Raw genomic sequence first — 13,847 nt, 5'->3', positions numbered from 1 at the left:
CCAGTGAGCAGCTGAGATGGAGCGTGAGAACCAGAGACGTCCTGTGGAGCGGGAGGAGGACAGCTGACACATGATTGATTTAAGAGAGACAGGAAGACGAGAGACAAGACGAGAAAAGCCAGAGGACAATAAAGAAAGAATTCAGGTGGTGTCACACCCTGAGGAGGGGGGGAGGAGGAGCAGGAGGGGGGGGGGGGGGAACTGGTTCTTATCTAACTGGTAAATCTGTTTCAAACGTTTCACAAGAATTTAACGAGTCAAGAACAAACAAGTGTTTTCTGTATAAACTCAGATGTGATGATGCAGAACTGACACAGACACACAAACACACACACAGAGACACACAAAGACAAACACACAGACACACATAGAGACACATAGAGACACACAGAGACACACGTACACACACACAGCGACATACACATAGACACACACATAGACACACACAGAGACACAAACAGAGACACACACAGAAACACACAGATACTCCCTGAGACACACAGAGACACACACATACACACAAAGACACACAGAGGGACACAGATAAGCACAAAGACACACTCATACACACACAGATAAACACAGAGACACATATACACACAGAGACACACAAAGAGACACACACAGACACACACAGACACACAGAGAGACACAGAGAGACTAACACAAATACACACACAGAGACACAGAGCGACACACAGAGACACACAGAGACTAACACAAATACACACACAGAGACACAGAGCGACACACAGAGACACACAGCGACACACAGAGACACACAGCGACACACAGACACACAGAAACACACAGACACACACATACACAAACAGAGACACAGATTAACACAAAGACACACACACAGAGACACACAGAGACACACAGATAATCACAGATACTCAAAGAGACACACACACACAGACACACACACACAGAGACGCACAGACAAACACAGAGACACACAGAGACACACAGAGACACACAAAGAGACACACACAGACACACATAGAGACACACAGAGACACAGAGACACACATAGAGACACACACCGACACACACAGAGACACACATACACACAGACACACACAGACACACAAATACACAGACACACACAGAGACACACATACACACACACACATACATACACAGACACACACAGACGCACACATACACACACAGAGACACACAGACACACACAGAGGAGGGCGGAGCTCTCAGGTTATGTCTGTTATGTAAGATTGTAGCTGGAGGCAAAGATTGACAGGTTCATGATAAGGGAGGAGACGGTTGTGTGTCTGTGTGTCTGTGTGTGTGTATATGTGTGTGTCTGTGTGTGTCAGTGTGTGTCAGCTCCTTGTGAATGATGGCTCTGTTCTCGAGGTTCTGAGTGGACAGAGTCGAGCGTCCTCACTGATCGTATCTCATCTGTCTTCTGGGTTTGAGGCTGTGGAAGAAGATCAGGGACAAATTTGTCCTCCAGTGAAAGGCTCTGAGGAGCAGCAGAGGTGATTTGGACAAACAGAAGACGTCTTTAAGGTCGTCTCGACAAAGAACGTTACTCCACCTAGTGCTCCGGGGGTGAATTGCTTTGCAACCCGCGCAGCTCTTGGAAAACCATGAATTAAAAAGAGTCAGTCGACTCGACTAAGTGAAACACTCTCACACTCTCACACTCTAAACTCTAATACTCTCACACTCTCACACTCTAAACTCTAATACTCTAATACTCTCACACTCTCACACGCTCACCCTCTAAACTCTAATACTCTCACACTCTGAACTCTCACACTCTAAACTCTAATACTCTAATACTCTCACACTCTCACACTCTCACACTTTCACACTCTCACACTCTCACACTCTCACACTTTCACACTCTCACACTCTCACCCTCTAAACTCTAATACTCTCACACTCTGAACTCTCACACTCTAATACTCTCACACTCTCACTCACTGACCTCTAACACTCGGACACTCTGACACTCTGAACTCTCACACTCTAAACTCTCATACTCTAACACTCTCACACTCTCACACTCTCACACTCTGAACTCTCACACTCTCACACTCTCACTCTCTGACCTCTAACACTCTCACACTTTTAAACATGTTGCTAATGTTACTTTACATTCACTGAGCTGACGCTTTTATCCAAAGTGACTCACAATAAGTGCATCAACCATGAGAGAACAAACCCAGAGCAACAAGAATCAAGAAAGTACTATTTCTTCAAGAAAGCCAAACTACAACGTTCAAAACGTAGGTGACATGTAAGTGATACTAAATTGTTAGTTTAAACTTTTATTCAAGGTGTAGTCTGAAGAGGTGTGTTTTTAGTTTGCGGGTGAAGATGTGTGAACTTTCTGTTCTGTCCATGTGGAGCTGGTTCCACCGTGTGGAGCCAGGACAGGAAACAGTGGTGAAGTTGTTGAGTGACAGCTGTCCCTCACAGTGAGGGAGCAGCTGATTGGAAGAAGCAGAGCCCAGTGAACGAGCTGTGAGGTTTGACCATGTCCTGGATGTGGACTGGACCTGATCCGTTCACCTGAGTGAACTCAGGTCAAAGACCAGTGGAGCTGCTGGTTTCTGGAGGAGCTGCAGAGGTCTGATGGCAGCAGCAGGTAGACCTGCCAGGAGGGAGGGGCAGTGGTCTAGGCGTGAGATGACCGGAGCCTGGACCAGGGCCTGGACCAGGGCCTGGACCAGAACCTGCACCGTCTTCTGAGTGAGACGGGGACGTGTCCTCCGGATGTTGTGCAACATGAATCTAAAGGAATGTGTTGTTGCAGTGATGTTGGCAGTGAGGGGAGTCGACTGTCGACTGTCACACCCAGGTTCCTATCAGTCTGGGGGGGGGGGGGGGGTAACCTCCGAGTTTTCCAAGGTAGTATTCAGGTCGTGGGTGGGAGAGTCTTTCCCTGAAAGGAAAAGTAGTTCAGTCTTGTCGAGGTTAATTTCCAGGTGGTGTGCAGACAGAGCTTCGTGCTGCTACCTGTGATTCAGGGGAAGAGAGAGAATGAGAAGAGGAGACGGATTCTTCAGACGTATAAAACAGCCCAGAGATCCAGAACCAGCTTCACTTACACCAAGTGTCCAGCCTGTGAACATCTAAGTTCTCCTCTGAGAAGCTGAGTCATTTTCTCACCGTCTTCTATAGAAACTACCACTGAAGTCGCCCCCTGCTGGTCATTACACAGAAGACAGGTTTCGGAAACCTTCTGGAGTCTACGTTAAGTTAGTGCAGTGAATGCGAAGTGTAGACGACCGATGTTTATTGTACGTGGACAGTCATGTGACAGAGATTCTTCACAGTTCAGGTTTTGTTTTTTAATTATAAACTTCAGTATTTCAGTGGTTGTGACGTCTAGAGATTATAAGTCAAATTATAGGGATGTTTATGTTTGCAATTTCTAAATATAATGAATATAATTAACATGTTTTACTGACAACTTATTCAAATATATTAAATAACCTGAACAACAGCAATTGAAAACATTATGTCCTGGCTCCGGACAGACTCTGAAGGTAGAAGAAGACGTTGCAGCAGCGTATCTTTATGGATCTGAGTGCGTGTTTCCACACATCAAACCCTTAACTGACACGTTTATTAATCAAGCTTCACCTGAGGCGCTGAAGCTTTTATCTGTGCAGCGAGTCGCTTCTTCACGCCCGTCCCCTGCAGCTGTTATTTGTCACATGCAAACAAAGTCAGAAAGCCTCTTACACAAACACGCTCAGCGTCCAGGTGAAATGAAATGATTATTTTTAATAAAGGGGTGAGGGAGGGCAGGGTGTTGTTCATACCTGTCAGTTTGTCCTTCAGCCTGGGAGCGCTGGGTGATGGGAACACGCCTGCAGCTGAGTTCCACCCTGCTACACCCACACTGCACAAAAACATCACAAGAGAAACACTTAACAATGAATCAAAGACCTGATGAGCTCCAGGCTCCGTCCGTGCCTCTCATGTAATCACTTTCATTACATCGTCACACCCTCTGATGATTTACTGAAGCAAACTTCATGCTGGGAAAAAAGGATTTGATCTGATTTCACCTCAGTTTGATGAAAGTCTGATGTTGATATTTAGAGTTTGTGTTTCTCCTGTGAAGCAGCTCGAGACTGTTCTGTTTGTACAGATTCACAGGGGGAAACAACAAGAGAACTTAGGTTCCATGTTGCACAAAGAGCGGGTGAAACATAGCCTCCCTTGAATAAATATAATAAATGATAAATAAATGAGGCTGAGAGCTGTCAGGTAAATAAAATCCAAGTGGCATCGGCGACTAGCTTCTCTGTGTGGCTGCAGGTGACAGCTTGGAACTCGGGTGAGGTCACAAATCCTAAAACGACCTGCGACGTGTCGGTCATATCGGCAGAAATGTTCATTTCAGGCCGATGCTGATATGTCGCGTTCAAGAACATTGTCCGATTCTGATGAGCGACATTATCTCATCTCCAAGGATTATTCATCTTCAAGAACATTGGCTTCATGTTGTCAGGTTATTCTTTGCACACCTCAATAGACTACTGATAAAAAACATAAAATAATCATTATTGGAATTACATTATTATTGTTAAACTTATATATAATAATATGATATAGTATTATAAAATAACACTTGATACAGATAATGTAGACTGTACTTAGTGACATCACACTTTGTGTTTTATATAAACCTTGTATCCTATAAACATTCACAGTCACATAGGAACTCTGCTGTTTTTAATCTATTTATTATTTATTAGACATTTGTCAGTGTTGATGTCTGATTCCACACTGACACTCTTTTTATCCTCTGATGATGAAACAAGATCAAATTAATTTGAGTCAACGTCAGAGCAGAAAACGCCCGTGAGGCTGAATCAAGGTTAAAGTTCCTTCAAAACTTTAATGAAATATGAACATTAAATCTTCCAGAGGTATTTCAACTGTAAGTGTCAATGTGAGGCTCCGCCCACACTGACACCTTTTGATTTGAATACACATCCCTGTTGCTATGGTAACGCCTGGTGGAGTTTCCAGCATCTGGATCACTTCCTGTCGGTTACACTTCCTGTCAGTAGCACTTCCTGTCACTAGAACTTCCTGTCGGTTACACTTCCTGTCAGTAGCACTTCCTGTCAGTAGCACTTCATGTGAGTTACACTTCCTGTCAGTTACACTTACTGTCAGTTACACTTCCTGTCAGTAGCACTTCCTGTCAGTTACACTTCCACCTCGTCTTCCCTACTCTGAGTTTTCACCATCACTGTTACTAAACAACCATCTGCAGAGACAATCTACTTCCTGTTTACGTCACATGACCAGTGTATGTTCATGGTCTTGCGATGTGTTCAGGTGTGTTAGTGTGGAGATTATTTCTGATGTGGAGCTAAAACACTTGAGTGACTGGAGGTTGTTTTTGTTGTTGTGTTGACGGAGAATATTAAGTCGTCTGCGTAGAATCGACTCCGTCCTCTGATGTGTGGATGGAGACTGATCTAGTTTTTAAATGACAATAATGGATGAATGTTTAAATACGCAAATAAGACGATGTTTTGTAAAAAAAATATGCTAATTGAGCTAAATCGAGTAAAGTGAATGAAATAAGGTTGAAAGGAGTTGTTTGTGTCTTCAGCTTCTCTTCACCGACACACATCAGCTGATTATCATCTCATCTCCACCAGATTTAATCTTTAACCCATCGGGACGCTGAGACTCTCTCCCGCAGCTGGTGGACTGGACGTGATTCTTCATGTTGGGAGTGAACTTTAAATCAATGGTTCCACCTAAATGTCCTCCAGGTCTAAACTTGCTTCAACCTTTGATTGTGCGTTTGATGTGAAGCGTGGGCCTGAAGATTCCTCCGTGTGGACCCAGCAGGTGAGTTAAAGTGACGGGTGGATTCCACATTTCTCAGACACACCCTCGGCCACATTAACCTTCGCTTTATGAGTCAAACTAGGACAAGTGTCTCCTCCCAGGTTTGGCACCAGCTCTCCATCCTACACCTCCCTCCTCCCTCCTCCTCCCAAATGTATCTAACGGTATAAAAGATCTGCCTCTCACTGAGCTCTGCACTTTCTCCGCTCCAGCTGAAGCAGAAACACCTCGTCCTTTAACCCTCATCTCCAGAATCATCATGTTCGGTGGAGGTAGTAGCTCCTACGGTAGCAGCAGTAGGTCTATGTACGGTGGCGCGGGCGGCCAACAGGTCCGAGTCTCTGGAAGCTCCTCCATGTCAATGTACGGCAGTGGGGGTGGTGGCGGCGGCGGCGGTGGAGGTGGCTTCAGCTTTGGAGGAGGCTATGGAGGAGGCGGTGGAGGAGGCGGTGGATTTGGTGGTGGATTTGGTGGTGGATTTGGTGGTGATGCCGACAACCAGGGCGTTGGCGCCAACAAGAAGGCCACCATGCAGAACCTGAACGACCGCCTGGCCACATACCTGGAGAAGGTCCGCAAGCTGGAGGAGGCCAACGCTGAGCTGGAGCTGAAGATCAAACAGTTCCTGGTGAGCAAGTCCTCGCCGTCCTCCCGAGACTACAGCGCCTACTACGCCACCATCGCAGAACTGCAGGGAAAGGTAGGCTCACCGCTGACACGTGGTCACATGACATCTTCTTCTGTCACTTCCATCTTCTCAAAAAGATTCTGAGAGAAAATCCATATCTGAAAACTCATAATGTTAATTTATGAGTTAGGGTCCGGAGCAGCAGCACGTCTGCGTGAAAGAAATATTTCTATAGATTTTCAAAGGATGTGATTATCAGAGATGATGTTTCACGTGGACGAGGTTTAACCACGAGATGAACAACAAAGATCTGAAGATCACATGTTCCCTGAATCGTCTGTCAATCATTTCACGATGAGAAAGTTAATGTTAAAACTTTCACTATTTTCATTGAAGAATCTGAAACTGATTATTTCTGTGTTGACGTTCTCTTCACCTTCCAGATCCAGGAGGCGACCAAAATCAACGGTGGCATCTACCTGTCCATCGACAACGCCAAGCTGGCCGCCGACGACTTCCGCCTCAAGTGAGTGAATCCAAACGTTACAGAGTGAAAGTTTGAGACCCCGGCTCGGAAATCCAGATCAAAGGGCTGGTGACGTCATCCTGGGATCAAAGGAGGGAAAGTAAATCACAGCAAATAGATGTTGACGTGTTTATTCAGATAATTATTGAAGAAGAGAAAAGAAAGAGGAAACAGTTTCAACGACTGTTTAGTATCATTTATCTTTGGTCTTAAAGGAAACAGATCATTGTAATGACTTTAAAATGATGAAACATCACGTTCATCGCTGCAGCTCCTCTTTTCAGCCCCTGTCTCAAACACTTGGTTCTAGCCCCCCCTCCCAATTAGTTATTTTTTCGTTTCTTAGAAACAATTTTAACATATATATTTATATGTATATAGATATATCAGAGTATAATATAACTATATATATATAACAATAGCTTTTTAATGACGTGTCTGATGCCGTGTGCACAGACCAGTTGTGATTCGTTAAACCAGTGGTCCAATGATCAGAGACCAGATTCTAACTTCTTGTTTCATTCAGCACGTTTGTTTGTTGGATACAGAACTTAAACTCCGCCTCCTCTCCGATGTTTAGGTTCGAGAACGAGCTGGCCATGCGTCAGTCGGTGGAGGCTGACATCGCCGGGCTGAGGCGCGTCCTGGACGAGCTGACGATGTCCAGGACCGACCTGGAGATGCAGATCGAGGGCCTGAGGGAGGAGCTTATCTACCTCAAGAAGAACCACGAGGAGGTGAGTCGCTCAGGATCAGTTCAGCAGATCAGAACTGGACAAACACCAGAAATGGCCGCACAGTCCTGACCTCCATCTGTTTCTCCTCATTGGTCTGCAGGATCTGATGTCTGCGAAAACTTCAATGAGCGGTCAGGTGAACGTGGAGGTGGACGCCCCTCCTCAGGAGGACCTGACCAAGGTCATGGACGAGATCAGGGAGCACTACGAGGCCGTCGCCGCCAAGAACCGCAAAGAGCTGGAGGCCTGGTTCCAGTCCAAGGTGAGGATCAGAGCCCTGGTTCACGGTCACGTCTGTCGTCTCGAGACTCGTAACCCATGAAGAAAAACCACAGAAACTAAAAAGAGAATCAAAAGGGTTAGGTTGAAAAAACATCAGTTTGTTCTGTGAGATTAAAAAGCGAGCGCCGCTTCTACTCGTTTAGTTTCTCGTTACAGAAAATCCTGCTGAGACGTTTGTGGTTTAGTCCTCGATGTTCAGCTCTGAGTTTGTGAACTTCACTGACTTTTAAATGCTGCTCTGAATCTGTGTGGGATCATCTGAAGATCTGCTCGTCAGTGCTTCCCATCATCTGATCCGGTGGAAGAGGGACAGATACTTTATTTTCAATGTGAACAAATGGTACAATCAGTCGGTTCAAGTGGAAACTGATTCTCTAGATGATTTTGTAGGAAATATAAAATGTGTTAAATTTGTCTGTAAAAAACAGGAAGTTGTGACGTGCTGTCGTCTTTTCGCTCCTCACAGACAGAATCTCTGAACAAAGACATCGCTGTCAGCACGGAGACGATGCAGACGTCCAAGTCCGAGCTCACAGATCTCAAACGCATGCTGCAGAGTCTGGAGATCGAGCTGCAGTCCCAGCTCAGCATGGTAACGTCACAGCTCAGAAAACACGTTCATGTTCGGAGGCGATCAAACAGACTGACCCGTCTCCTCTTGGTCTCCTGCAGAAAGCCGGGCTGGAGGGAACCCTGTCTGAGACGCAGAGCCGCTACTCCATGCAGCTGGTGGGCTACCAGAGGCAGGTGAGCATGCTGGAGGAGCAGCTGGTGCAGCTGAACGGGGACATGGGGAGACAGTCCCAGCAGTACCAGGCGCTGCTGGACATCAAGACCAGACTGGAGATGGAGATCGCCGAGTACAGGAGGCTGCTGGACGGGGAGGGCGGCGGCAGGTGAGACGTCTTCATGTCCTGCAGGTCATCGCTGCCTATTACAACACTACCTCCAAAATATATGAAGATTAAATATATTTACATCTCAGAACCAGATTTCTCTTACTTATCTGAAATTACACCGAGATTTTGTGGTGTCAACTTTTTTATCTTTTTCTATTTTACTAAAATGCTCAAATTGTATTTTTTTTAACCTTAAACTTAATTTAAACAGTTTTTTGTGTTAAATTCTGGTTTTAATTATCTTTAAATAAAATCATGTTTTACTCAAATCCAACATCTTTGACTTTTGATCAAGAGGATTCAGAAGCATCATCATCAAAACATTTCATTTTCCTGTGAAATTTAGATAAAACTATTACTGAAGGTTTCAGAAAGCATCAACTCAGGCTCAAAAAGATGACTTTCTGAAAGATGCTCGGTCCTGAGCTTTGGTAAATCTCAGCTCAGACATTCAGTTTAAATGATCCTGTGAGACAACAAAGACAAATCATCAGGTTCTTATCTTCATCCTTCAGAAAGACAGACATCTGAATATAATCGGACTCTTTTCCTGTCCTGTAGCGGCTCCGGCTCCGGCTCCGGCTCCGGCTCCGGCTCCGGCTCCGGCTCCGGCTTCGGCTCCAGCTCCAGCTCCAGCACCACCACCTCCACCACCACCGCCACCGTTGCCCCAAAGACCACCATGAAGAAAATCATCACATATGTAGAGGAGACGGTGGATGGAGAGGTGGTGAGCAGCACACAAACTATCAGCGAAACCTAGAGGCCACCAACAGGGGGCGCTCTCACTGCTCCCACACAGATATAAAGAGTTAAAGGTCTTTATTAAAGTCTGCTGAGGTGCTTCAAAATAAAACCTGGTCTCCTGTTTTTTTTGTATTCAACTGCAGTTCTTGTAATGGCCACTAAGTGCTGCACCAGCCCTCAAGGGTTGATGATGTTCAAGAATAAATAATCTGAATTCAAGTAAAAATGAAAACCATTCGTATATTTATATCAATATATACGGTTCATTTTCAGCATTAAAATCACCACAGTTCATCTTTCGATAAACTGTGAGGTCGTTCTTTTTCATTAAGTACATATTTCAATATTTGTAAGAAATCTGTTTCAGTCCTGAACATGTCGACAGATTAGAGATTGAAGTAAAAGACGCAAATTTCTTAATTTAAAACTTTTTGAGGGGACTTTTCTAAAAAAAGAAAAAAAAAATTGTATTCCAGGTCTCTTCAAAATATGCCCTGACTGAAAAATGTCCTCACCCTGAAAAATTATTTCAATCAATCACATCTTTAAAATATTGTTCCCAGATCAGAGTTTGTCTCAGAGAACAAGGAGCAACGTCCTCTGATCTTAACTCAACTAGAAAGTTAAACTACAGAGAAACGTCGTGGAGGTAAGAAACACCTTCACTCTAGAAAGTGTGTTAGCTTTCAAACTAAAACGTTCCATGTTCCAAAATAAACGTTCAGAACGTTCTCGTTCTCTTTCTTCCTGGTTTGGTTTGTTGATGAGAGCAACAATCATCTAGATGCATTACTGCCATCTGCCGTGTGATTCATAACATGAACCTGTCAGACAGCTCATCACATCCATCGCTCTTTTGCCTTTGTGTTTTTAGAAGGGGCTGACATTTGTAGAAGTTTAAGGAAATAAAGGTCTTTTGTTATTTAAATCATTATTTCAGACTTTGAACTGGTTCACACCTGGTTTGGTTCAGAGCTTCAGACTCGTCAGTTCAGTCTGAACCTGAACATCAGGTGTGAAAGGTTCCTCAGACCAGAAGAGGAGTTCTGGGTCTGGATCCAACTCAACCCGGTTCTGTTCCAGAGTGAAAACCCTTTGTTGGATAGTTTGGACTGTTCGACCAATCAGAGGAAGAAGAGACAGAATTAAAGACTTCGGGTCGGACGTGAAACCAGAACTAACAGATCAGAGGCAACAACAAACACATGAAGCTTCGGACTCAGGACAGGAAACGGCTTCGAGGTTTAGAGCAACGTGACAAATGGTTTTACAAGTTTATCAGATGTGAAGATTCTGAGTCGTCAAGTGGTAAATTGACCGACCTGTGTTGCTTCTGAAATGGTAAATGTAGCCCAAAATATCTTTGTGAAATAAGAGGAATAAAGTAAGATACATTGTAAGTACTCAGTTACTTCTGTGCATTACTTTTACTCCCGTGTTGCTTTCTGAACTGAAAACCAGCTCCAGGGTAAATACCAGCCTGTGTCACAGCAAACAGAGACCAGGGCCGTCACTGAGGGATTCATTGTTTGGTTGCACAATAACACAGGAGAGGGGGGGGGGGTCTGCACTACAGCACACACACACACACACACACACACACACACACACACACACACACACACACGGGTCTGAACATGCACAGAGGAATCCAGGTGAGGGGGGGGACGCAGGGTGGGACGCAGGGTGGACAGGCGGGGGGCGGGGGGGTGGGGGGTGGGGGGGGGGAGCAGATTCTCCTGAACTCAACAGACCAGTCGGAGCGTTGTGCAACAGACCTACACTTCAAATTCCTGCTGTGATTGGTTCATGGTTGTTTGTCGTCCGCTGGTTCAGTGTGTGTTTCTTAGCCTGAGGCATGTGTGTGTGTTGGAGGGCCAAACCCCCCCCGACCCCCCCCCCCCCCTCACTCTCATGAGCCATAAAAGCAGCCGCCCTCGGTCTCTACCACATTCCCTCCTTCCATCCAGAGCAGGCAGACTCCTCCACGATGTCCAACTACTCTCGCTCCGCCGCCTTCTCCTCTGGCAGCCGCCTCGGCTCCATGAGGTCCCCCAGTGTGTATGGTGGCGCCGGAGGCTCTGGGGTCCGGATCTCCAGCATGTCAGCTCCCAGAAGCTTCTCTTCTGGCGGCGGCGGTGCTGCTGCTGGAGGCGGCTTCAACCTGTCCGACGCGGTCGACGTCTCAGACAACAAGAAGATGGCCATGAAGAACCTGAACGACCGCCTGGCCTCCTACCTGGAGAAGGTGCGCAACCTGGAGAAGGCCAACGCCGAGCTGGAGCTGAAGATCAGACAGTTCCTGGAGAACAAGACCAAACCCGAGGGCCACGACTGCTGTGCATTCAAGGTCGTCATCAGTGACCTGCAGGACAAGGTGAGACTAGTTCCTGATGCTGGGCTCAGATCCCTCGACCTGCAGAGGCTTCACAGACCAAGCTGTTTCACTCAAAGCTTCTTCAGCATGAAAATAAATGATGTGTGAAACTTCAGCGGCTGAGACAGAAGGATCCGTGGCTTCCTGCAGGATGGAAGCAGGTGCAGCCGCGCCCAGGCCCACGAAGGCTCAGCAGCAGAAACCACTCAGACTTTAACTGGAAACAACTGCTTCTCCTTTGTGTGTTTCCTCTTTGATAGGCTGAAGACCTGTGTGGTGTCACACTGTTGAGTACACAGCAGCAAACTCACTCTGTTCTTCTTCTTCTTTTCAGATGTACGATGCCAACCGCAAGAACGCCGCCCTCTACCTGGCAATCGACAACGCCAAGCTGGCTAGTGACGACTTCAGAGTGAAGTGAGTGAACCAGTCATTTCAGTTAGAAGCATCCCGTGGACCTGATGAAGGTCAAAGTGCGTCAGGTTCTAAACTGAGCTTGATTCTGCCTCGGCTCATCAGGCTCAATGTTCAACTTTCTTTCATTCATGTGTAAAACTAAGAATTTTCAACATTCGCTGAAGGTTGTGAGTTGATCGGGTTCCTCCACCTCCACAGGTTTGAGAACGAGCTGGCCATGCGTCAGGGCGTGGAGGCCGACATCTCCGGGCTGAAGAGAGTCCTGGACGAACTGACTCTGGGGAGATCTGACCTGGAGATGCAGATCGAGGCTCTGAGGGAGGAACTCATCCAGCTCAAGCTGAACCACGAGGAGGTGGGTTTGAAAACTACCTGTGATTTTCTATTAATTTCATCCACACACGTTTGCCTGACCCGGATGTGCTCCTCAGGACCTGCTGGCTCTGCGGGCTCAGATGAGCGGTCAGGTTCATGTGGAGGTGGACGCCGCACCTCAGATGGATCTGTCCACCGTCATGGCCAGCATGAGGGAGCAGTACGAGAACGTTGCTGCCAAGAACCAGAAGGAGCTGGAGTCCTGGTTCCATTCCAAAGTGAGTTTCATAAACTGAGATTTTATTTTTTACGAATATTAAATCAAAACGTGAAATCACTCCTGAGCACATTACCAGCAGACTCATCTCTAACCTGTCTGTTCACTCGACAGTCTGAGGATCTCAACAAGGAGGTCGCCGTCAGCACCGAGACTCTGAGGTCAACACGCTCCGAGGTCACAGACGTCAAACGGACCCTCCAGGGTCTGGAGATCGAGCTCCAGGCTCAGCTCAGCATGGTGAGGTCCTTCATCTTTGATTCATCGTGTGGATTCAACAGAATCATCTTCTGACGTGGTTTTGTTCTGCTGGTCAGAAATCGTCTCTGGAGGGAACGCTCTCCGACACCAACAGCAGGTACGGGGGCATGATGGCCGGGTACCAGCGGCAGGTGTCGGCCCTGGAGGAGCAGCTGGGCCAGCTGAGGGCCGACCTGGAGCGGCAGGGACACGAGTACCAGGCGCTGCTGGACATCAAGACCCGGCTGGAGCTGGAGATCGCCGAGTACAGGAGGCTGCTGGACGGGGAGATGCTGGAGTGAGTTCATATCTGCACAGGAACTCATCTTTTACAGTAAAGAGGTTTCTTCTGTCGTTGAAGGTGTTCACGTTGTGTTGTTTCCTGCAGCTCCTCCTCCACCACCACCACCACCACCACCCGCAGAGTGGTGATCGTCACCAAGGAGGTGATCGAGGACGAGGAGACGAACGAGTGAAGCAACAAACAACTGACCAGCGTCTCAGAAAGACACAAATAAAACACTTCTGATGAACCGA

General features: G+C 46.6%; 2 protein-coding genes across 2 annotated transcripts; both read left to right on the top strand.

Annotated features, from left to right (window-relative positions):
• Positions 1–6,061: 6,061 nt before the first annotated feature.
• LOC133971048 (keratin, type I cytoskeletal 13-like) lies at positions 6,062–9,793 on the top strand. Its single transcript, XM_062408229.1, has 7 exons — positions 6,062–6,565; positions 6,937–7,019; positions 7,600–7,756; positions 7,857–8,018; positions 8,505–8,630; positions 8,711–8,934; positions 9,499–9,793. The coding sequence occupies exons 1-7, from the start codon at positions 6,125–6,127 to the stop codon at positions 9,698–9,700; spliced, it is 1,395 nt and encodes a 464-aa protein (XP_062264213.1). The 5' UTR covers positions 6,062–6,124; the 3' UTR covers positions 9,701–9,793.
• Positions 9,794–11,628: 1,835 nt separating this feature from the next.
• On the top strand, positions 11,629–13,847 carry LOC133971050 (keratin, type I cytoskeletal 13-like). Its single transcript, XM_062408231.1, has 7 exons — positions 11,629–12,061; positions 12,396–12,478; positions 12,677–12,833; positions 12,910–13,071; positions 13,185–13,310; positions 13,388–13,608; positions 13,699–13,847. Exons 1-7 carry the CDS (start codon positions 11,675–11,677, stop codon positions 13,784–13,786), a joined length of 1,224 nt encoding a protein of 407 aa, XP_062264215.1. The 5' UTR covers positions 11,629–11,674; the 3' UTR covers positions 13,787–13,847.

The sequence above is a fragment of the Platichthys flesus genome, chromosome 16 (genome assembly GCF_949316205.1).
Source record: "Platichthys flesus chromosome 16, fPlaFle2.1, whole genome shotgun sequence".
Taxonomy (NCBI): Eukaryota; Metazoa; Chordata; class Actinopteri; order Pleuronectiformes; family Pleuronectidae; genus Platichthys; species Platichthys flesus.
This window is presented reverse-complemented; position numbering and strand designations above follow the sequence as displayed.